This window comes from Rhineura floridana, chromosome 9 (assembly GCF_030035675.1).
Source record: "Rhineura floridana isolate rRhiFlo1 chromosome 9, rRhiFlo1.hap2, whole genome shotgun sequence".
Taxonomy (NCBI): domain Eukaryota; kingdom Metazoa; phylum Chordata; class Lepidosauria; order Squamata; family Rhineuridae; genus Rhineura; species Rhineura floridana.
In genome coordinates this window covers 120,246,695-120,272,547 of record NC_084488.1, presented here as the reverse complement: position 1 = coordinate 120,272,547, position 25,853 = coordinate 120,246,695, and the positions used below count along the sequence as shown (strand labels likewise).

The 25,853-nt window shown below is 45.0% G+C and overlaps 1 protein-coding gene across 8 annotated transcripts in view; it reads left to right on the top strand.

Annotated features, from left to right (window-relative positions):
* LZTS3 (leucine zipper tumor suppressor family member 3) overlaps positions 1-18,500 on the top strand; it is a 104,782-nt gene extending 86,282 nt beyond the window's left edge. For 7 of the 8 annotated variants that reach the window (XM_061583509.1, XM_061583511.1, XM_061583507.1 and 4 more), the window contains 2 exons: positions 1,065-1,895; positions 9,338-18,500. In XM_061583509.1, coding sequence (XP_061439493.1) covers positions 1,065-1,895; positions 9,338-10,054 — 1,548 coding nt within the window. In that variant the 3' untranslated portion in view covers positions 10,055-18,500. The remainder of the gene's footprint in view (positions 1-1,064; positions 1,896-9,337) is intronic. The other variant, XM_061583505.1, reaches the window with a different exon arrangement.
* Positions 18,501-25,853: the final 7,353 nt, after the last annotated feature.

The following is a 25,853-nucleotide window of genomic DNA, read 5'->3' as shown; positions in this document are numbered from 1 at the left end:
ACTGGGCCCAGTGGCAGATAGATACATGCTTATATGCTTCCTTCATGGCGAAGCGTTCATCACCCATGTGGCTGCATTTGCACTACTTGCAGCTCCACATAGAGAGTGTGTTACAGTAGCCCAGCCAGGAGGCTGCTAGAGCATGGCTCACTGTGGCTAGGCTATTGCTGTCGAGCAAAGTGCCATGGGCACCAGCCAAAAAATAGTTGCCATGGTGGCACGGCATAACAGAAAATGGCTGCTACACCTAAAAGAAGAGGCAAGAGACTGGGCCACAAAAGGGCGCAGGAATGCCTCCCCCTCCCCAATCAATGGAAAGAAGCAATTATATCACCTGCTGCTGCACATGCTCACAGAGTGAAGCTTTTTGCACCTCTCCTCTGTTTAGAACAGATGGGAAGGTGGGTGTCCAATCCTGGCATCCAGGGAAATGTGGGCTTGTTTAAAGCAACGTGTTCAAATGTAGGAGAGGCTGAGCCACTGCAAAACAGGAACTAAGAAGGAAGAGCAAACAGTCTCTCATTGCGGATTTTTGCTGGGAGTCCAGAGTCTGTGAGTTCAAATCCCCGCTCGTGTCTCCTGGGTGTCAAGGGCCAGCTAAAGATCACCCCCACAGGGAGTGGCTCAGGGGTTACGTTCCCTGCCACCTGTGCAGCCGTGGGCAAGCTGCAGAGTCCCAAGGAGCCCAGTTGCCCCCCAGCTGGCAGTTGCGGACAAGGAAGGGGCTGGCTTGTGCAGCTGTGGCAAGCTGAGCAGGCTCTAGCCAGCTGGGGAGGACGAGCCTCAGAGGCAGGCAATGGTAAACCACCTCTGTATACCGCTTACTGTGAAAACCCTATTCGTAGGGTCACCATAAGTCAGGATCGACTTGAAGGCAGTCCATTTACTGGGACCTTTTGTGGGCACCATAGGACGCACTAGGAGGAGGCCTGCAGACACCACATTGCACAAGGCTGTACAAAATCCTAGACAGAGAGAGGGCCCGGTTTGCATTATCAGGGAGCACAGTTAAAATACTTGTGTTTCAATTGCTGGTTTTTCCTCCCTTTTTTTCCTCCTTGCAGAGCAACGAGCCCTTAGTTAGACCTTCAGCCTTTAAGCCAGTGGTTCCTAAAAACTTCCACTCCATGCAGAATCTCTGCCCGCCGCAGAACCATGGGATATCGGAGAACCGAAAGACCTTGAACCACACCAACAGCAATAGCCCTTCCACTGTCAAAAGCGGCCTTGAAAAGTCCAGCCTTAACAGGACTACCAACCAAGCAGGCAGCCTCTCCGATTCTGGCCGCAACTCTTTGACAAGCTTGCCCACCTATGGCACAGGTTATAGCCAGCACGTTGGCCCGATGAGCGCTTCAACCAGCCACATAAACCGTATTGGGACGACCTACACGGACAAGAACGTTGTGGGATACAACGGGATATCTACCTCAGACAGCGGGCGGTCTTCCAGTAAGAGCACGTCTTCGTTCAACAGGCTCAACCATCTCAACGAAACGATTCCTTTCCACTCTCCTTCCATGGATGACATCATCCAAGACTTGGAAGATAGGCTGTGGGAGAAGGAACAGGAGGTCCTTCAGATGAGGAGGAACCTGGACAAGAGCGAGGCAGCCATTTACCAGGTCTTTGAGGAGAAGCAAAAGATCTGGGAGCGCGAGATGGAGGACCTCCGGCAGAATTATGCCAATAAACTGCAGCAGGTCTCCAAGAAGGCGCAGAGGGCCCAGCAAGCTTTGCAACTTCAGATCTTTAAGCTCCAGCAAGAGAAGAAGAAGCTCCAGGATGATGTGGGGCAACTCCTCCAACAACGGGAGGAGCTGGAGAAGAAATTTGTTGCTTTCAAGAAAGAGCAGGCTGAATTTCTTCCTAAGATTGAGGAGACCAAGTGGGAGGTGAGAGTCAAATAAGGTTGGTTATCAGGGGTAACAACGTGCTGGACTACTCCTCCCATCACCCCCAGCCAGCATAGCCAATGGCCAGGGAATATGGCAGTTGAAGTCCAGCAACATCTGGAGGGTATCACATTGGCTACCCTTGATCAGGCCTGGTGCCAGTGGTCAGCCAAGTTGGGCACTGGCTGAGGGCCTCAGCAGCTCCGAACTTCTCCCCACTGGACTGGCCCAACAGTGCCTTACTGCTCTTCTTGCCGGACCCCCAGGCGGCCATTTCAGCAGTGGGTGGAAGCCAAGCTTGGGGCCCATCTGCAATGCCTGCCTGCCATATTAATTTACCAAAAACGTGATGCCCACCGCCTGCACAATGCTAAAAGGCCAGGCAGAGATCTGGCAAGGAGGGCAGTAAGTGTGTTGGTACTGCCGCTGTGGCAGCTGCAGAGAGGGATGCATTTAGGGTGTGGGGGATTTATGTTAGGGGCTGGAGGTCATCTCCTGTACCATGGCGAGGACTTCATGAAGTCTGGTGTCAGCCTCACCCTTTGTCTATATCTGGGGTGTGCAGAATTTCTTCCAGCCCGAGGGCCGCATTTCCTCCTGGGCAACCTTCTGGGGGCCATATGCCAGTGGTGGGTGGGGCCAGAGTCAAAAGTGGGCGGAGCAACAAATGTTAAGTTTACCTGTGTACAGTAGGCTGCATTCTAGCCATGTGAGTTAGCGATCCCTATACAAAAACTCACGTGCACACACCATCTCTCCATTCTTCATCCTGCCAAGAAAGAAGCATTATCACAGTTCAGGGACATATCCCAGCCAGGCAAAAGCCCCCCCCTCCTTCTCCTGCTGTCCCAATCCATTTTGGGGGCCCATAGTGTTTTTTTGGTATGAAAGAGGCGTGGCAAGTCCTAAATACATGCTTTTAAACACTAAGGTTGCTTCCAGAGGACCTGTATGTTGAGCATTCATTCTGATTTTGTTTATGGGGAGGTTATATAATGTTCTGTCAAGCAATTGTTAATCCCACATTTTCCAGGGCATTTTCCTCTCACTTTCCTTACCCCCCAAAAGCCAGAGTTTTTTCCGGGGTTGGGGGAATAGGTTTGTTGCAGGAAAACACCAAGTCAATTTTAATTGCGCAGCGTGAATTCGCCAATTGGAAATTGTCTGGGAAACTGAGACATTTTAATGGAATGTGGCCCTTTAAGCCCCAAGCCTGAAAATGGCTTGATTACGAGTAGCAATTCTCAAGCACACATTTGCCAACCTTAGTTAGTTTACCCTGCTGAAATCGTCCTTTGCACCTGCTCAGTGCAGTGGATGCCAAGGCGCATAACAGCATCTGGAGGGCCAACAGCAATTCTACTCCGCAGTGCCTATTATTATTAGTATTAGTATTATTTACATTTGTATACCGCCCCATAGCCGAAGCTCTCTGGGCAGTTTACAACAATTAAAAACATTAAAAACAAATATATAAATAAACAAATTTAAAAACACATTTTTAAGAACACATGCTAAAATGCCTGGGAGAAGAAGAAAGTCTTGACCTGGTGCTGAAAAGATAACAGTTGTTGGCGCCAGGTGCACCTCGTCAGGGAGATAATTCCATAATTTGGGGGCCACCACTGAAAAGGCCCTCTCCCTTGTTGCCATCTTCTGAGCCTAATCAAGACCCAGTGAATTACCCTGGTACAACGAAGCACAAATGGTTTCGCTTCTCGGTCCATTCAAGAGACAAAAACCAATAGTTGGATCTCAAAAAGAAAGGCAAGTTTCTCCTAGCAGGTTCCTTTAAGCCAAGAGTGGGGAAAACCTTTTTCCAGCCCGAGGGCTGCATTTCCTTCCTGGGAGCTCTTCCAGGGGCTGCGTGGCAGTGGTGGGCAGGCCGGGGGGGCAAAAGTGGACACAGCAGCGTTCCATTCTGGCCACACAAAAAGGGGAGGTTTCAGCACACACAAACCCAAACACTCCTCCATCCAGGTAAGTAAGAGGCATTATCATAGTAAGGAACGTTCCAGCCAGGCACAAGGAGGGTGTGAAGAAAGGCCAGTGAGGCCTTGGAAGAGGGCATGATCTGGGAAAGTCCCGACGGCCTATATAGAGAATCCTGGAAGGCCACACTCAGGCCTTTAAGCTGTGTCTGCACTGTCCTTAAGTAACAGCTCTGACGTACCAAAAAGCAGGGGCTACAGATGAGCTTTAAATTCAGGATGGTGGCAGACAGAATAGTCTTGTTCCAGTGTTGGGGCACAGCTGATGTACAACTCGTCCATGGCATGGTACAGATTATATAGCTCGGTTGCACATGTGTTCATTTGAAGCATTCGCACCCTGTTCTTCAGTGTGAAAGGCTCCTAGGGCAGCCTGCGGATCAAGAGAGTCCTTGCAGTCTAAAAAGACACAACACAAAAGGAAAAAAGGGATGAGAAGGGAAGAGAAAAAACCAGGTAAATGCAGTTTATCTATATGAAGCCATTGGGAGTGTTCATTAGGAGATTTGGGGCAAGATCTCATCAGCATGCTGATGACACTCAGGTATATTTCTCCCTAACAATTGGATCAGGAGAGGCCATGCAGGCCCTGGACCAGTATCTGGATGCATTGGTGGGCTAGATGAGGAGAAAGAAACTTGAGTTTTGAATCCTGGCAAGACAGAGGTTTTGTGGGTGAGTGGTTCTCGGGTCCGAGAAATTAGTCAAATGCCTGTTCTGGGTGGGGTTACATTCCCTCTGAAAGCAGGTCCCCAGCCTAGGGGTGCTCCTGGATTCATCTGTGTCACTGGCAGCCCAAGTGGGTGTATAGGAGAGACTTTCACCAGCTTTGGCTAGTACATCACCTATGACTATTTTTAGACTGGAATGGCTTAATCGCCCTGGGCTGCCCTGGGCTCCTGCTGGGAGGAAGGGTGGGATATAAATCAAATAATAAATAAATAAAATCACAGTAGTTGAGGCTCTGGTCTCTTCAAGATTGGATTGCTGCAATGCACTCTATGTGGGGCATCCCTTGTAGTTGATCTGAAAACTACAGTTTGCTGACAGGAGTGAGATTTTCTTAGCGTATTATACCTATACACAAACGCTGCACTGGCTGCAGATTTGTTACTAGGCCAAGTTCAAAGTGTTACTGTTGGTATAAAGCCCATTGCTGCAAGGGACCAGTTTTCTTAATGCATTGTCTTGCCCTATATGTGCCTGTTAGATCCAGGGCTCTGGAGTCGGAGTCGGAAGCAATTTTGGGTGGAGTCGGAGTCGGCAGAAATGTACCGACTCCGGCTTCAAAATAAATTTTGATTGACAATTTTTTTAAAATATAAATTCAAAATGTCAAAGAAGCTTCCCATGAAGTCAGCTGTAGTTGAGCATTTCACCATAACTCAAGATGGAAAACATTTTGTGTGTCAGTGTATGACACAGGACCCAGATGAAGACAAATGCTGTGATGCCAAGATCAGCGCATATTCAGGCAGCGATAAAAATGCTCCTATGAGAGCTTCCAATTTAAAAAGACATTTACAGCCCTTTCCAGGACTGTGGAGTCGGAAGCAATTCTGGGTGGAGTCGGAGTCGGACAGTAGAACAATAGAGGAGTCTGAGTCGAAGGTTTGGCGTACCGACTCCACAGCCCTGGTTAGATCACTTTGAGCTGCAGAACTGGCATTTTTCAAGTGCCACATAATATCTGTTCCACATTTGTGGGGAGTTGTTCCTTTAGTATGGCAGCCTATGCATTCTAGAGGCCCATTGACATTAGGCTGGCTCTCTTGCTGAACAGTTAAACTCCTACTTGAAGACATTTCTGTTCCAGGAAGTTTATCCAGACACATAATTTAATTAATTATAATTGTTTTAAAGACTTGTTGATTTATCTGTGTTTATGATGATGATGATTTTATATATATTTGTTTTTAATTGGTTTATAGGTTTCAGGTATGTTTCTATTTATAATCTTATCTGTATACCTCTTGGAGAATTTCTTTTGATCATGTGGCTTATAAATTCCCTAAATAAATAAATCATCTTAGGGTGCTCCCAGACTGTCACTATTTTGGAGTGATTCAATCACATACCGGCACATTCAGATTGCGCAATTAAAGTTGATTGGGAGTGTTCGTGCAACAAACCCGCTTCCCCAAAAGATAGGACTTTTTGCAATAAGGAAAATTCTGGGGAAATGCACTTCCTTTGACGCAATGTTGTCTAGCCTCTCCACAGGCAAACCAGAATGAATGCTCATTGAATAGCCAATGTCGTCAAATCTCCCTGCAAACAAATCCAGACGAATGCTTAATAAAGAGGTCATCTAGGAGCACCCTTAATGATACAAGGTTCTTATAATAAGACTGACGCAGGCCCAGAGCTTGGAAAGGTTACTTTTTTGAACTACAACTCCCATCAGCCCAATCCAGTGGCCATGCTGGCTGGTGCTGATGGGAGCTGTAGTTCAAAAAAGTAACTTTTCCAAGCTCTGCGCAGGCCCACCAAAACCAACCCTTCAGGACTGACTCTCTACAGTCAGTAAAAAAGTTAGTAAGCTGCTGGTTGAGATTGACTCATGGTAGACACAGACTGCAGCTTCCCTCATCATTCATGCCATGCTGCTTAACCAGACAGTGAGGAAGAGTATCAAGTAGCTCAGGTTTGTCTGTAATACTGTCTCTTTTGAGTTGTGCCCTGTTTGAACTAGCAGGAACCAGCACAATGAATCATTCTCTTTGTAGACTGAATTGTGGTTTAGGTGCTCTATGATTTTTGGAAATAAATGAAATGGAAGAACTTGTCAGTCTCTGTAAGCCTTTCAAAAGCATCAAATGCACCTGAACAAACATGCCTGACCCCAGAAAGAGCTTCCTTCTGGTAAGCACCTAGAAGAAAAGTTAATTGAACCCTTTGTGGTTGACCCAACAAGTTTGTAAAATACTGGAAATCCGCTTTAAATAACAATGCTCTTTATCAGACTTTGGTGTGCACCTCTTTAAAAAAAGTCTGTTACAGGTAGGCCAATGGTCACTTAGGAATCTTTAGATCAGTGATTCCCAATTTTTCCCCCCACGGACCACCCGAAAATTGCTGAGGGTCTTGGCTCTTGGTGGACCACTTAATGATTTTTCTGCCTGTTGCAGCCATTATAATGTGCTGTGCTAGATGCTGTTATGATTTTTAATTGTATTTTTATTCCTCCTTTTCTTTCTTATGTCTTGTATTTCTTACATTGTATCATTGTATTACAATCTGCATTCCATAGAATTCAAATTGTAATATAATGCAGTAAGAACTAGAAGCAATAAAAACATAATTTAAATCACTATGAATATTTAATGCCTCGGACCACCTGAATGAAGCTCACAGACCACCGTTTAGGAACCCCTGTTCTACAGCAACCTTCCCCAATCAGGTGCCTTCCAAATGTTGTGGACCACAACTCCCATCAGCCCCAATCGGCATGGCCATAGGATGGTGGGGCTGATGGGAGCATGGCCATGCTGGTTGGGGCTGATGGGAGTTGTAGTCCAAAACATCTGGAAGGCACCTCTAGTTGCTTCAATCAAAGTTATTGTCTTACTTGCTCAGTGTGTTGCCTTGAGGAGGTGCTGATAGCAGGTCAGGAATCCTCAGGCATATGGGACCTAATGGTTAAGGGCCAGCAATAATAATAACACACCAGAGGTGAGTACCACTGACCAGGAACCATGACACAGACCAAGAGACATCCCTATTTTTGATGGAGTGAGTGCAGGTGAGTTGAGTGTGCTAACTCTTAGCAGAGGAACTGTGGGCTACCTTGCTACCAAATGGAGCCACTCCGAAACTCACCATTCAGGCCTGTTGACCCTTTCTCTCCTTATTCCTTCATTTCCCTGCTGTTATATCCTACTCTGACCCTGTCCTTCCACTTCTCCAAGCCAATGGAAGCTTGAAGGTGTGGCACAATGGGGATACGATGGAAATCAGGGTCAGCCATGCCTCTGAACTAAGTTCATATATTACCTTCCTAATGAGGGACAGGTGCATTTGAGTCCCTCTCTGTTTATTGGAACAGTCCTTATTTATCCCCCTTGGATCACTTACCTCCATGTGTAGAAGTTCTAGCCACACCCTCTGCTGCAAAACTCCCAGCAGTTCTGCCTCTCAGAGCTGGTTCACATATTCTCATGCTAATGAGGGAATGCATATGTTTGAACAACTCTTGGTTTGTATTGGAAGGCTGGAGGAAGAAGGGAGTCTTCCATCTATAAACAGCCACTACAAGCAGATGGGGCCAGAGGGCTTCCAGGATGAGCTTGCCTTGCCATGCATGCCTAGGAAGTCAGATAGCTCCATCCTTGGTAAAAGCAAGTGCAGCCCTTAAAATAGCTGTATGTCTTTCAGTATGATGCTACTAGGGCAAGTTGAAGGGCTCCTTCTTCCCCTCTTCTTTTCTCTGAGAAACCTGTGAGCCCCTCCAGCCTGACTGCCTGTAATGGCTGCTGCTAGAAGAGAAGCTTCTTCAAAATGCCAATGCAGAACAGGATTCAAAGATGCATGTTTTCTCTTTTTAGGATGGACCAGGCCTCAGAGGCAGGAGTTACTGATGTTTGCAGCAGTAAACATAAGTAGCATTTAGGGTTAGGGGAGAAATGTGATAAAGCTCACATTTAAAGGTGAACCTACCTAATTCACATCTTCCAAAGTAATATGTGTACCAAAACACAGCTGTCCAATGAAGTTTGTACTTCTCTGAATTTTTCAATGCCAAGTAATGTATACAGAAATGCATAAATGAGGACAGTGTGCATAAAAATGTATATATTAGTAAAAATGCTTTGGAGAAATATACATATTGGTGAAAATTGAGTCAAAACATGTAAGCTAGAAGACATTTGCATGAAATTGCTGATACATTTTAATGAGTTTTGCAAACTGATGTGGACATATGGAAAATTGAACCTAAGAGTGGAAAAATCAGAAACAAAACTAAAAATGTATAGATTCACCTTCCCTAGTTGCATTTCTGCAAATGCGGGTAAGGCTTCCTAGATGGTTGCATGGAGTGCATGGGACAGGAGTCCTGTGGCATTTTGTCTTTTCATTCCGTGGGACTGGTGCAGCTTCTTAAACTAGGCTGTATTGACACCTTACATTTAAAGCAGTACCATACCACTTCAAACAGTCATGGCTTCCTCCAAAGAATCCTGGGAAGTGCAGTTTGTGAAGAGTGCTGAGAGCAGTTAGGAGACCGCTATTCCCCTCACGTAATCAAACCCTCTTTCCAGAGAATTCTGGAAAATGTAGCTCTGTGAGGGGAATAGGGGTCTCCTAAACTCTCAGTACAACCAACAAACTGCAGTTCCCAGAATTCTTTGGAGGAAGCCATGGCTGTTAAACTCGTATCATATCACTTTATAGGTAATGTGTGGGAGCAAACGGTGTTCAAGTTGTCTCATGACAATACGCTTCTTCCAGGTGTGTCAAAAGGCAGGTGAGATCTCTCTGCTGAAGCAGCAGCTGAAGGACTCCCAAGCTGATGTCTCCCAGAAGCTAAATGAGATTGTTGGGCTGCGGACCCAGCTCAAGGAAGGCAAGAGCTTCCTCAGGGAGAAGGAAGAGCAGATCCTGACTCTGAAGGACTCCTGTAGCACCAAAAGTGTCAGCCTGGACCTCTGTGAGAATGAGCTGCAGCTGAAGATGGATGAGGTACAGATGCTGAGGGAGAAACTTGGCCAGTGTGAGCTGGAGGTCTCTAACCTGAAGCAGACCTTGACCAGCCTAGGTGGGCCCCATGGCCAGTTCAGTGCTGAGCTCACGGAGAAGCTTGCGAGGGACACCTTGGCCTGCGAGAGTGATGAGGCCAAAATGAAGCGGCAGAGCGAGGAGAGCTTCAGTGCCCTGAAGAAGGAGGTGGAGAGGCTCCAGGCCGAGCTGAAGGCCGAGCGGCAGCAACGGGAGCAACAAGTTGCAGACTTTGAGGAGGAGCGCCGCACTTGGCAGGAGGAAAAAGAGAAAGTAATCAAGTACCAGAAGCAACTGCAGCTGAACTATGTGGAGATGTACCAGAAGAACCAAATCCTGGAGCACAAGGTCAGCGAAATGACCAGCAAGATCACCAGCCCGCCACACACCGACGAGAAGAAAACGTGGACTCCTTCCAGGCTGGAGAGGATAGAGTCCACAGAGATCTAAGGAAAGAACCGAGGTGTTTAAAGTACGTTTTATTTTCTAATTACTGTGCATGTACTTCAGCGGGTGATCTTCCTAAGGAGAATATGCTATATAACCAGCAGTGTAAGTGTGACTGCCCTGGGCCCCTCCAACAGGCTTTGGTGCTCCACAGGTTGTTAAAAAAATAGACACAGGTGTTCTTTTTGTGTTCAAGGAGATGATCTGATATCGGAGGTACTGGGGGGGGGGGATTGTTATTTTAATTCATTTGTTAGCCCCATTGACAAAGAAACCACAGATCTCTTTATAGCTGCCATTACTGCTATCTGTTCCCTCCAGCACCTCTTTCATGTTCTTCCGAGGAAGGCAGTCACAATCTTCTTTTGCCGGGGCATTTTAGCCATATTGGCTAGTAGAAGTCATGCCACGTACACCATAGCCTAGGGCAGCTGTCCCTAGCTTGGTGCCCTGCAACATCCATCAGCCACAGTCAACATGGCTAATAGCCAGAGATTGAGGGAGATCCCCAGGTTTGGGAAGGCTGTCTTAGAACATATCTGCACCACAACCTGACTCAGGCCCCATCTGCGCTATACATTTTAAGCACTATAATACCACTTTCAACAATGATGGCTTCCCACCCCACAAAGGATGCTAGGAACCATAGTTTGTTAAGGGTGCTGAGTGTCACACTCACACACCCTCAACAAACAAGGATTCTTTGAGGAAACCATTATGGTTAAAAGTGGTATAATACTCTTTTAAATGTATAGTGCGGCCTTAATTGTGATTTCTACTCCATGGATAACCCCAGATACCATAATTCTGAGAGAAGTGAGGGTACAGATCTCTTGCAGACATTTCTCAGAAGCTTAAAAAAGCTGCAGTTCCCAAGGACCTTTGAGAGAAGCCATGACAGGCTAAATTTGCAGTGTACATATGCCCCATTTTTAAAAAAGGAATCATCTATAAAAGATCATTCTCAGCCCACAATAATGGGCTTCATTTGTACTGCATTCAACCCTATGCCAGGCCTATTATTATCCATTTGGGAGGAAAGCCTATTTATTTCAGTGGAATTTCCTTGCAGATTACGTCTAGTTCACACTCCACCTTAGTTTGTAGGGTGTGCATATGGTGGAGAAAGGAGCAGATTGTGAGCTATTGGATAAGTGTGGCCTACCACTCAGGCACACTGACATGCACAAACTGGGTTTATACTAGCGAGGTTCTATACAGGCAACAGAGGCTCACTTCTGGGCATGTACAGCTTATATATCCTATGCAGTGTGAACTGGGTTGTAGCATCCTAAAGCTTTTTGCTGTTGAGTAAATAACTCAAAGGTGGTGTTCCACATTCCCTGATGTGAGAACCATGAGTGGAGGTGGCATGAGTTGGCCTGAATTGGCGACCATCTATGAATCATGAATGTTCACAACTTTTTTTTTTACTACCATCTTAGATAGTTTGCACATCACACCTCATTCCCATTTCTTTAATGCAGCCAAGAGAGTAGGAACCAAAGTGCCAAATATAGTTGGTGGGGCAGGGATTGGAGAGAGAGAGAGAAGGTAGAAAAGCAACAGAGCCCTGTGATTGGAAAGGATATCCTGGGGCATCAAGTCCATCTCCGAACACTTCACGCACACTCAGTCAAGCAATCAGCTGCAATATCCAGCTTGGATTAAACAGAAGAACCATGGAAGTTCTAGATCAGGTGTGGGGAACTTTGGCCCTCCAGATGTTTCTGAACTGCAGCTCTCATCATCCCCTGGCCATTGGCCATGCTTGTGGGGGCTGATGGGAGTTGTAGTTCAGCAACATTGGGAGGGCCAAAGGTTCCCTACACATAAGAAGAGCCTGCTGGGCCAGGCCAATGGCCCATCTTGTCAAGGATCCTGTTCTCAGAGTGGCCAGCCAGATGCCCCAGTGGGAAGCCCACAAGCAGGCCTGAACGCAAGAGCACTCTCCCCTCCTGCAGTTTCCAACAGCAACCGTTCTGGATCATTCGCACTGCACTTTGCCCAGCAGAAAACTAGAGCAGAACTCTCTTCTCATATTTTTCATGAGCAAGTTTGGCCTAACAGAGATGGATTACAACTAGAGATGAAATATATTGATACATATATGTTTTTTTTCCCCTTGTCGAGTAACAAAAGCACACACACAGGGAGAGAAGCTGTGGGTTGTACGCAACTAACACGTCCCATTAGCTCAAGGATTTCCATTTGTGCAGCAGGATTCCCCCCCCTCCTCCCTCACACGCACCCTGTGCCCTCCCCAAACCTGCTTCAGAGAGTTTAAAAGGGGGGGGAGACCTGCTGTGCAATTGGAAATCCTTGCACTGATGGGAGAGTGATGTAGTGCTGCTTTGGATACATATATGGGTATATCCCTTACTGCAAGGGTATCTAGCCCCTGTTCGCCCCCCTTCCTCCCCATAGGAACATAGGAAGCTGCCTTATACCAAGTCAGATCATTGGTCCATCTAGCTCAGCACACACTAACTGGCAGCAGCTCTCCAGGGAAATGCCAGGCCTGGAACCTGGGGCCTTCTGCATGCAAAGCAGATGCTCTGCCACTCAGCTACGGCCCAGCCAACATGGCTAATTGCCAAGGATGATGAGAGCTATGCAACAACGTCTGGAGGGCCACAGGGTCCATATCCCTGCCTTGCTGCACTTTACATAGATTGGATGGAAATTCCTATCCAAGATGGGCAGCTGCATTATGAAATGCACTTGGGTGTGTCTCAGATTGCCCAGGCATTAATGCTCACAGCCTCGTTTGGATTGGAGCCACTGGAATGGAGGGAGAGTGCAGGGGGAATCAGAAAACATCTGGAACGCTTTGTTGCTTTTGGAATGAAACTTCCAAAAGAAGACATCAACTGGGGAGAGGCCTGGCCCGGTGTTGGGGCGGGGGTCTGGAAGAGTCTTGTGGGCTGGTTAAAGAAACCTGGAGAATAGGGGAGGCATTTGATTCAGTTTGCACCTAAAGGCAAACCTAACTAATTCACACTTTTCGAAACAAGATGTGAGCCAAAATCCAGCCATCCCTCAAAATGTTCGCTTCTCCATATTTTGAGACACAGTTCTCCAGCCGAGTAACGTGTACAAGAATGCATGCACTGGGGAAGGTATGCACAAAAATGCACATATGAGGGAAAATTGCTTTGGGGGGGAAACGTGCTTACAGAGGAAAAATTCATACAAAAATGTGTATATTAGGAGAAAATTGCACAAAAATGCTAATGATTTTCATGAGGTTTTTTTATTTTAATTGCAAACTGATGTGCAGTTGCAAAGAACTGAACTTGAAACTGGAAAAATGAGAAGCCGAGAAACCAAAATGGACAGATTTGCCCACTTTTACTAGAGACGCATTTGGTCCAACAGCTGGATGTCCTCACCCACAGTGCCCTCTGCTTCGCCCACACATACTTGCTTTATTTGTGTTTCCGTATCATCTGCATTTAAGCAAACATGGGTGACCCCCCTCATTCACTTCTCATTCGGCCCTCAAGCTTGTGCTGTTCACTGGAAGTGGGTGATAAGCCTGTTAGATGAGCAGCAGTCAACTTGAAGGCTACCACTGAACTTCTAGCCAGGCACAGGCCAAGGGTTTACAGCTGAAGATCCAGCACAGGCAACCTGGAAAATGGGACACAGCAAAATTCATGGCTAGAAATTTGGCGAGAAACTATAGACACCCAAGGGCCAGGTTCAGAGTAGTTACCATCTCGAGATGAACATAGGAAACTGCCATGTACCATGTCAGAACATTGGTCCAGTTAGCTCATTATTGTCTACATTGGCTTGCCACAGCTCTCCAGGATTTCAGACAGGTGTCTCTCCCCCAGAGACGCCAGGGATTGAACCTGGGACCTTGGATGCAATGCTGGTGCTCTACCATTGAGCTATGGCTCTCTCCCATAGTTCCATCCAGTCATTTCACTTCTTTTCCCTCATAACTGAGCTCCTGCCATCAGGTATCCCTGTTTCAGCAGCTGCACAGTCAGGTGTGTCTTCTTAGGATTTAGCAAGCACTTAACATCTCTGGTTAGATCCCGGTAAAGTTAGATAGGCAGTCATTTTTGTGGCAGAGTTTTTGAGCGACTGGATTTGCTGTTCTCAAGACTGAGGTAGTGTTTTGCTAGCCCGTACCCATTTAGCCAGATTGTCTCAACTTTTCCACACGCTTTAATGTGGACCATCTTATCTGCCGTAGGGTAGGAAAGGAATGAATGCTATGCAAGTCTGATAAAAACCAGTTATTCGTAGAAATCAGTAGGAACTCAAAATTTCTTACGGAGGAGCAGTCACTTAAAGGAGCACAGGGCTAATAAAGTGTTGCTGGGCTTGCACTTAAGGAAAATTTTAGCAAAGGTTGCTATTCAGGACAGGAACAGGCAGTGCCATTTTTCCAGTACTAAAATATTGCCAAATGAATTCAGCTAACCTCGGTCACACAATGGGACTTTCCCTCCTCTCTTCCCCACCACATACACCCCCCACGCCCTCCCCAAATCTTCTCCAAAAGGTGTGGGGGGAAAATAATACTGAAAATAAAACTGCCAATATTATAATGCTGTAGACAAATTTATGGTGTGACTGCATTTGGAATACTGTGTAAAATTCTGGTGACCTCACCTCCAAAGGGATATTGTGAAGTTGGAAAAGGTTCAGAAAAGGGCAACCACAATGATCAAGGGGATGGAGTGACGACTCTATGAGGAAAGGTTGCAGCATTTGGGGCTTTTTAGTTTAGAGAAAAGGCGAGTGCAAGGTGACATGATAGCAGTGTATACAATTATGTATAACATGGCAAAAGCGGACTGAGAAAAGTTTTTCTCTCTCGTAACACTAGAACTCATGGACATTCAGTGAAGCTGAATGTTGGAAGATTCCAGACAGACAAAAGAAAGGACCTCTTTACTCAGCGCATAGTGAAACAATGGAATTCTCTCCCGCAAGAGGAAGTAATGTGTATCAACTTGGATGGCTTTAAAAGACGGTTAGACAAATTCATGGAGGATCGAAGGCTATTTTGGGCTACTAGCCATGATGGCTATGTAATACCTCTAGAGTTGGAGGCGGTATGCCTTTGAATACCGGTTGCTGGGAATCGCAAGTGGGGAGAGTGTTCTTGCACTCAGGTCCTGCTTGCGGGCTTCCCATGGGCATCTGGTTGGCCACTGTGAGAACAGGATGCTGGACTGGATGCGCCACTGGTCTGATCCAGCACATTCTTCTTACATTATGTTCTTAATCCCAGAACAGATTTAAGAGGTGCATGGAGGGAGGAGAGGGGGAAAGTCCTGTTGCACTAGCAGTAATCCTTTTGCTGAGGGGACCGTGACTCAGCACTGTTGGATACAACTCAGTGCTGGGAAAATGTGACATCCTTGTAACAGAAGTGCTACCTTGAAACAAGCTATTGGACCCTGTCTGCGCTACAAGGCAAATCATATCTTGGCTCCCAACCAAATAGCGAAACCAGTAGAAACGTAAGAGGAGCCCAGCTAGATTCATCTACCAAGAGCCTATCTAGTCCAGACACCTGCTTCTCACACTGGCTAACCAGGTGCCTTCAGGGAACCCACAAGCAGGACTTGAGGCTAACAGCTCTGTTGCTCATTTGCAATGAGCATTGCTGCTGATGTGGGGCCCATTTAGGTAAGTAGGCTTATATTCCAAAATTGGTCAAATTCCCTTTGACAGCTACTTAACCCCACAGTTGTCGCCACATCATCAGAGAGTGAATTCCTTAAGTAAGATTTTGCATTTTGTGTTTGTTCTTGTCTTCTGAATCCACTTTCAGTCAGTTTTATTGCCTAATACTAAATCCTGAGTACTAGTATTACGAGAGGAGGCACCACATCTCTCGTTGGGCTTTGCATCAAGCACTGGTGATTTCTGACAAAGCTACTTGTCCCATAATTGAAGGGGACGCCATGATGGTTAAACTCAGTTTCAAGAGGATTTATATTGGGAGTGTAGATGTGCCATCCGATCTCCCATAGCAAATCAGTAACAAGTACAAAAACTCTGTGCTGTAATTTGAGTGGGCTGTATAAAAGCACCTTGATGTTTTTGACAGAATCCATGGTTTGGCGTGCCTCTAGAATGCCGAACTGGCAATGCCTTTTTTAGAAATTGTCCTTTTTTCTCTTTTTGGTGATTTTTTTGGACCTAGATACACCTTTTCCCTTCCACAAATTTTCCCAACCTCTACCCACCACAGCAAGATGCAGGGCCAGGCTGCCTAAGACATTTTGGTGCCTGACAACACTCTCACAAAGGTACACAGAGATCATGTCCACACAATACATTTCAAGCACATTTAACGCAGATTTGAAGCACATTTAAAGCACATGGTTTCCCCACAAATCCTGGGAACTGTGGTTTGTTAAGGATGCTAGGAATTTTTGCTCTGTGAGGGATAAGCTACTGTTCCCTTGATTCTTTGGGGGAAGCCATGTGCTTTAAATATGCATTAAATGTGCTTTACATGTACGGTATAGATATGACCAGAGTCTCTGGGTGCATCTACACCATACATGACTTCCCTGAAAGAATCCTGGGAACTGTAGTTTCATTAAGGATTCTGGGAACTGTAGTTTCATTAAGGATTCTGGGAACTGTAGTTTCATTAAGGATTCTGGGAACTGTAGTTTCATTAAGGATTCTGGGAACTGTAGCTCTGCAAGAGGTAAACCAGGATTCTTTGGTGGAAGTCATGCACTTTAAATGCGTGGTGTGGACGTGACCAGAATATCTTTCTAAACATATCTTAATAGATTTTTCTCACTCTATAATGGTGCCCAGAATTTACTACCCGAGAGCCTAATGGCGGTTGTGGGCCATCATGAGCAAACTGTACTGTTGCTAGCATCAAAACTGCAGGAGAATCGCTGCTAGGTTGTCTATATGTGAAAGTGCTTATTAACTGAAATAGGAAGCAAATCATTTATATGCTGCTAAGTTATACAGAGACAAGTGTACTTGGATGTAAATAACTGTTCTGTATATGTATATATGATTATTAAAGCAAAACACGTGTACAAAAAGAAAGAGAGAACTCTGTTAGTAACTGGGCTTTACAGTACGAGCAGACGGTTGAGAACTGAGTTTCTGGGGAGAAGACAAAACCTGGGAGGGTTCTCAAAAGCCCCACCGATTTCATGTGGTCTTGAAGTCACAGTGTACCTTCCTGGGGTCACAACATGGCGGTCTTGTTTCAATCTGTCGTTTCCTGTTGATCGTCTTGGCGGGGGGGAACCTGAGGGTTTTAAGCTATTTTCAAACGTTGCTGTGTTGTTGCTTTATGATTTGTGGTTTTGAAGCCGAGCTCTCTTGAATGAGGCTGTTTAGATCCCTCATCCCAGCTGCAGCGGCATCCCTGCCTGGAAGAAATCCCCAAGGAGAGGAGGCAATCACTTCCTGCAGGTGCATTGTTGACTGAAGCAGCCAAGAAAAACAACCCAAGAAGATCCGCCCTTTCCCTCTACTGTAACAGCACTTTATAATCTTTGCTTCCAGTTCCTGGCCAATGTGACCAACAACCTGATTGGAGGACCCTTCGGGATGCTTTTGGAACCATATTTCTATTTTTTTTATTACACTGCTCTAGAGTGGGTAATGTGCTACCATGTGTGGTGCTATGAGGTTTCCAGGGCATAAGGTCTTCATAATCAATGGAATCACTGAGAAGTTGTGCACATTACAAGTTAACTTTGTGAGGGCAACCACTTAACTTGTTTCTGTCTGTGGTTAAAAAGCCCCCCCCCCAATTTTCCAAGACATTGTCAGATGCTGCCTGCACATACTCAATTGTTTCTCTCCGCATCCATGAGGGCTAGTTGCTTGCTCTTCTCTAAAGCTGAGATACTCAGGTAGTAGCCAGATGCTGGATTTGGGGTCTGTCAGAATTATGAGCCACAACCACAAACCACCATTTGGGATGCTCAGTGTTTGTGATGCAATACCAAATGGTGAGCTGGATTTGTGACAAATGCCCCATTCAGATGACCTGCTTTGTAATGTGCACAGCGCTTCTGGGCTGGGGAAGGGGGAGCTGAAACAGGCAGCCTGCACAGATGCTGTGTGAAATGGTCCAGAGTGCAGTAGATGCGTCCTAAATTAAACAGCAGGGACAAACTGCTAGACCTGGATGCTGCAACTATGACGCTGTTTTAAAATACCCGTTTTTTTCTGGGGAATAGCCACTGTGATTTGGATGAAGGGCATAGCAAGCCTTTCACGACCTTCATCCCACAGATGTTGCTGTAGTTGTCTGAGAGAACTGGGGAGTGGGCGGGCAGAAGTGGGAGAAGTTACCTTTTTCATTCCACTTCTCTTGTAAATCTTACTGTTCACCCGCAAAGGATGTCGGAGGAATTTGTTTTTAAAGAATTCAACATTTTTATTGTTGCAGAACTGACTGTTAAACTTTCCTCTAGAGCAGTGGCTCTTCACTTTTTTTGGATCACAGACCCCTTTAAGAATCTGATGAAAGCTACAGACCCCCATAAATTAATAAATAAAAATGAATTTTCTTGCAATGGAATTTTTTTGTGTGCCCAGTTCATACAGGTTAAGAACCCTTGCTCTAGAGGCTGATGCCTTTGTGTTCAGAGAGATGTTTAAACAAAACTGTCCCACCACCACAACCACCCTCTAAAGGAAGTTTTCTGCAGAACCTGATAAGAAGAAACCAGGAATAAGATAAAAAGACCCCCCCCCTCCCCAGACATAGTCTGGAACAGGATCAGCAACTGTCAGCTGTGGGCCCAAATGTACCCGTGTAAGGCACATTCTCCAGCTTCTTAGTTCCCAACCAAAGGCAAGAGGGAGATTTGGATCAACCATTCTGTGTTGTCATAAAAACAGGTGTTGTCATTACACCAGTCCTTTTCTGGGGTGAAGGTGAAACCCTTGATCATCACCCAGAAACCCTCTCTTGCGCGTGTGCACATACAAATAAGACTAGTTGCTGACTGCAAGAACTTGGTTTTATAATTTTCAGTCTACAGTAACTAGCTTCCAATGGGAGCCTCTTCAAAGGACTAGTGTGTGTATATCATATGACAGATTAAAACATTCATCATACTCAGTAGAATGTTAGGCAAAGTCATATATACAGATTATAACACACATTAGTCTGGTATGTGTGCACTTTGCTCCCCATTGCAAAATGGCTCTGCAAATCTCACACGTGGAAAAGGACAAAGCATGAATGACAAGGGAACCAGCTGCCCCAGTGGTGCAGCAAGGCGCTTATCTCCCCAAGTAACTCATTTACGCTTTGCAGTGCCTAAAGCACAAGTGCATGCTGCTGTGTGAAAATCACACACATATGGATTTGCGGGAGAGGGCTTCACAGCTTTGTGGTCAACTAGGTAACTGGGAGAGAGTTTTGATTTGCTGTCCATTTAAGTCTTGCAGGGCTGTATGTACACACCTATTTTTGCACATAGTACTGACATGTGTCTGGTGTCTGGCTCTTTGCCACAGTTAATTACAAAGCAATGTGTGGCGAGATTCTGTTCCATCATGCATTCCAAGTATGTCACCAAAGAGGGAATAGTGCTGGCAAGGTTGCCACAGGTAATGACTCATTTCTTGCCAACCTTGGTGGAATTCTGGGCTATGGGATTCCTTTGCAAACGAAGCCAGCTGCTTTTCCAGTTGGAGCACCAGAAGCAAGGATTTTTAGATGTCAAAAGTTGGCCTGCTATTATGGCAGGCTCCCATGTAAGTTGCACTCAAGATGAAGTTGGTTTGAAATGCAATCAATGAAACCATTCCCCCCCCCCTGCTTATTTCTGGTGCGCACTGTGTCTATTCCAGAATCTGGGGAGATTGAATGGGGCTAGGACTTCAGCAGCTAGATAAAGAGGTCCCACCCACCTGCCAACCCCCCCCCCAAAAAACCCCTGCTTGCTTCAAGCCAGGCCACGCCAAAACATGTTGGCATCATTTGAGGCAGAGAATTCAAATGCCACACCCTGAGGTAAAAGGTATACGAAAATGAAAGGTAATTAAATCATTGGCGGCTTACCCTTCTTTAATGTTACCCAAAATCTGTCTCCAGAGATAGCTGCCGTGCATTGTTTCCTAGTTCTGGCCCTGGATGGCTGCAAAGGAATATTTCCTGGCCCCTGCAAGTAGGCAAGGACTTGGACACTGTAAATGGGAAATGCAGCATGCAGTGAGTGTAATTATATCACCCAGGCAACACCAAAGCAAACTTTTTACCTAGAACAAGATGCAACTACTCTAGAACAACCTAGGGACCTCCAGATGTTATCTGGTCTACAAATCCTATCATCCCCGGCCGTTGACTGTGTTGGCTAGGGGCTGATGGGAATTATAGGACACTAAACATCTGGAGGGGACACCAGGTTTTGGAAGGCTGCTCTAGAAAACCAAGAATATATGTGAAGTTACAGCATTTTTAATTAAGGATAGCACAGAGTGGTGTTTGATTTCACCAGCAATAATAACTCTGCCAGTCTACATGTTTAGATTCACTGACCGCTAATACCTTTTCAAACAAACAAAAACTAGACTGGCCCTGAGCCAGCACTTTGGAAACAAAACTGCCTTGATGTTCTTAATTCTATTTTTTTAAAATAAATAAATAAATCCCAAGCCGCAATCTCTTTATTTATCTGCTCTTACTGTGAATTTAAGTCGAAAGTGTACTGAATCAAAATTGTTAATCTTTTATCAAATGTTGAGCGTTGATGGTTCTTTGAACTTTGTCTATCAGAGATCTGGGGGGGAAAGAAAAACAACCACACACAAAAGGAGAGGGAGGAACTGAAACTCGCATACATTTTAAAAAACAATCTTTTCAAAATTAACATTCCAAAGTATGGGGTATGTCTCCTTTCCAGCTCTTACATTCAAAAGTTGCCTGATCAACTTTGCACTGCTGGTGGTTGTATTTAAAACAACAACGCAGCCTTCCCCAACCTGGTGCCTTCCAGATAATTTGGACTACAACTCCCATCAGCCCTAAGCAGCACGGCCATGCATCCAAAACATCTGGAAGGTGCCAGACTGGAGAAGGCTACAATACAGAGTCCTTTTCTTTTTCTACAACAGAGACATTGTCATTTCACAAAACGGTCATCTACACCTATGGCACATTTCATCATCATCTATTTCCTTGTAAATCTTTATTGGGTTTTAAAAACAAGAATAGCTATTGCCTTTGGAGTTTTTTTAATAGTGTAAATATATACGGAGGTATGTGTATATATGTGTGTGTACATATGCATATATATATATATATATACACACACACACACACGTTATACATGTATCTATCTATATCTATCTATCTATACACACACGTTATACATGTATCTATCTGTCCATATCTCCGTCTGTGAAGGCTTTTTATTTGAGCAAAAATTAAAAATGGAGAAAGACCCCCTTTAAACATTTGAAAGCTTTTGCAGTGCTTTTTTTGATGGAAATGTGAATAAATCTGGCTTTATTTTTATGATTGGCAAAATGGCCATGGTTTTATAAAAAAGGGTGGGTGTGAATGTGTAGAGGGACGGAGGGCAAATTTGTGTATTGCAATGATCCCTGGTGGGGGCGTGAAATACTTCTTTGCATGCTCTGCTGGGATGGATGCATTTGTAGAGAACCTTTCACCAAGAGATCCCTGTTGGTGAGAGGTTTGGGTAAGGCATGTTATTTCGTAAATTAACATGTGCATTTAAAAAAAACATAAATAGCTATAGTGGGTGCATGAGGGGCAGCAGGATCACCAGGGCTTTAACCCCTTCTTCCTGCTCCAGCAACAGTCTCAACAAAATCACCCTCCTAAAACTGCTGTTTGCATTGGGAGAAAAGCCTCCGTTCACATCAACGGATAGACCCACTGTCAACCCTCGGCATGGTGGGGAAAATACAGGGGACCATAGGCCCCGGACGGCACAGCAGGACTAAAGCCGTCATTCCTTTTTGGGAAAAGAACAAAGTATTTTTCAGCTTGGCACTCGAGAAAGAATTGCCAAGTGGAGCAGTTGCAGCCACCACCATCCTCTTTATAAATGCCTCTGTCCCAGATTTACAGTTTTCAGTGGGACCAATGCATGCAAGGATTCTACAGGGGTCCGCTGCATTTGGTGGCACAGTGACAGCTTTTGTGACCATGCCAAGAGGTCACTTCTCTGTATTTCTTCCGCTTTTGCATATCTTTATACATGTAATGGCTGCCCATGCCACAACCTCGGTGCATGTGGTCTGCGTCAGGGCTGTGGAGTCGGAGTCATGAAGTAGGAAGCAATTTTGGGTGGAGTCAGTAGAAATGTACCGACTCTGGCTTCAAAATAAAAACTTTCACAGGAATTTAGGAAAGTTTTCTTGTTCAGAAATTTTAATCAAATAAATATATTTTATGTTCTGTCAATCGAGCCTGACGATTCACATGGTGGTGATGAAATGCCTTGTGCTACCATTTTACTACAGTAAATTTGTTATTACTAGTTAATATACATTTGCCATTTATGAAGGAGTCGGAGTCGGAGAGTAGAAAAACAGAGGAGTCGGAGTCAAAGGTTTGGCATACCGCCTCCATAGCCCTGGTCTGCGTGATTTATCAATAAATTTGCAATCTCAATCACACACACCATTTGTTGAAAAGGCACTGGTCCCCCCTCCCCCCCCCCCCGCAAATTAAAATCAACAGCAAATGTTAATGCTGACGATACAGGTCAACATTGCCAGCTTTACATGTGAAGATGGAACTGTTTGTATAATTTGTTCCAGCTGCTGAGTGGACATATGAGAAGCACCCTGCCCTGAGCCTGGCACCTGGGTCACCTGCCTCCATTTGGTAACATGCTAATTATAGTCACCAACTGGTTTCTTATCAGCATATCTTAGAAAGGTTCTAAGGCTGCACTGCTGTGCACACACTTGGGAGTCGATCGGCATCAGAAATGGGGAATCTTTTTCAGGCCAAGGGCCACATTCCCTTCTGCGGGACATATGCAAGTGTTGAACACAGCCAGAAACAAAACTGGGTGGAACAGTTAATATAGATTTCATTTATTTATGTGTTTATTGAATTTATATCTCGCCCTTTGTCCCAAAGGAGCCCAGGGTGGCCGTTTAAGGCTTCTGTGTTACTCTTGGGTTTTTTTTCTTAGTGCCAAAAACCCCAATAACTCGCCTTTTCAAAAATATAAAGCACAGATGCGAAGACACTAATGTTCTGGCCAGACTGTGACATATGCAAAGCATAAAATATGTACGTATGAGGCCTGTGTATGAATAAGCTATGTCTTCATCCCAACATTACAGCCTTGGATGCGCTGACTTATGGAAGTATGCCCCACACCACGGATAAGCTAGGCTAGGCAGGATGTAACTGAGGGCTACATTGGCCTGCCAAAACCAGAAACACTTTTCCTCCAGAATGACCAAATACTATTACATCCTAGAATATAATGACTGGACAATGTCTCCATACTGATAGGCTTTGTTTTTAACCTTCATGCCATAGATTAGTTTTTACATACACTCATACACCCGTCTCTGTCTTCCATCCAGACAAGCCAGAGCATTATCAGAGGTCAAGGTACATTCCAGCAAAAGCAAAAACACATGAGGTGTGAAGCAGAGCCAGTAAGGGGTGTGGCCTGGATAGACAGAACTGATAGAGAGGCCTAGGGGCCACGTTTGGCTCCCGGGCCTGAGGTTCCCCACCCCTGATCTAGATGAACTTTTGGTCTCACCTTTCAGGACCCTTCTTGGGGTTTTCGGCAATGCTCCTTGCAATTTTTCAACGTAAGCCTCGTGGAGGAAGTGGCCACTAACAAGAACAACAGATGAGAAATAAACTCATCACAATTGTTCCGGGAGCTTGTCACAGCCCAATTAAGGCCTTTGCTGAACAGCTGATTTAATTAATGGATCTGTCTGGGCATTTTCATGGCATTTAGTTGTGGTCATGTCCAAACAGTCTCATGGAGCTGGGCTGTCTGGGATTATAACTGCGAGCAACTGTTTACTTTTGATGTAAGTGGCAGCCTAGCTTTGAAACTACCTGAAGCAGAATAGAAAGGTGGGATATCCGTTTCAATATAACAAACAAACAGATGATTGAATCAGAATCATGGTCAGGGCTACATCCCTCAGCCAGTGGGATGTTACTTGGCTTATAAAATGCCACAAATTTAATAAAAAGGTCTTGAACCCTGAAATTATGTCTGATAGATGGGTGGGTCTCTTGGAATGTTTGCAGTGCAGAAGTAAACAGCAAGAATTTATTTCAATGGGATTATCAATTTGCCCATTTCCCTGCTTTTGCTATTCCTGGAGATTTAAAAGAACTGAAAATGTAAAATTACGCCAATTTAAGAAAACTTTTTTTAAAAACTACTTGGATTTCCCAGAAGGAGAAGGCATACCACTCCCATCTAAAGGTTGACACCATTTTTCTCTCTCTTACTCATAGCACTCATAAGCTTTAAACAGCTGTCTGACAGACAGGAGTTCAACAGAAGTCCCCTCCCCAACAACTGCAACTCTTTGCTTTGCTTGTTGATTTATTTTTGTCATGCAACTTACTACAGGCAGAAAATCTCTGCCAGAAGTGTGACAACCATAGGATACACCAGTCACATTTGCAGGGTTTGTTGTTCCAGCCATAAGGGCTAGATGCTTAGGATTATTTTAAAAAGCCCTTGAACGAAACCTGCAGGTGAGACCAAATTATTCAAGATAATTGAATAATGCACATGCATCCCTGCTATAAACCAAGATGGTGGCAGCAGCATCAGTGCCTTAATGAAACCTCAGCTGCCATCTTGGTTGATGGCAGGCATGCGCCTGCTGCACAACCTGCATTTACATCAAGGGAGAGGTAGGTGGAGCATGAAGTGGGGTCATGGGCCTGCGCGGCAGTGTGGTGTGTGTGCCTGGGAGCTCTCTGCCATCCACGGTGCGGATCGCGGAAGGGAGCACTACCCAAGGAGGGGCCCTCAACCAGGGCCCGACCTGGCCGCCCTCTGGCGCCGGGACTGCATCCTACCCTTCCTCCTAGAAGGAGTCCAGGATGGCAAACAAAAACACTATATGCACTTTAAAATATCTTAAAAACAAAAGACTTTAAAACATATTAACACATTTAAAAACACCATTAAATTTTTTAAAAAATGCTCACAAGGAGGCTGTTAAGAGTTCAGTGGCTAGCACGGAAATGCTTGGTCTGATTATAATCTGCATTGAAAAGGGTGGTGATACCTCCATATATACTGAGACATAAACTTTCACATGCCCCAAAGTGTATGCTACACAGTTCATCATAAAACATTTTTATATTGCTCGGCAAGCTCAAAGCAATTGACACTAGAAACAAACCTATAAACAAAACATAAACAATTGTAAAATGATAATAAAAGCATATAATGTAAAGTCAAGGGGGCCTCAGAAAATTTAAAAACTCTGCTTCATGGCTTGATGGAATAGAATACTTTTATAGCCTTTAAAAAAAAAAGTCAGCAACATAGATGCCTTCCTAACTTCTCTTGGGAGGGTGTTTCAAAGTCTTGGAGCTATTGATAAACAAAACAAACAGCCCACTCGACACTGTCATTCAAACCAGTCATATGGACCTTTCAGACTGTCACTATTTGGGGGTGGGATTCAGTCACATATTGGCAAATTTGGATTTTTGGCAAGCAGGTGCTTCTCCAGATGACCTATTTATTGAGCATTCATCCAGATTTGCCTACATGAAAGTTAGACTATATTTGTTTTTTATTGAGCATTTGTTCTGATTTGT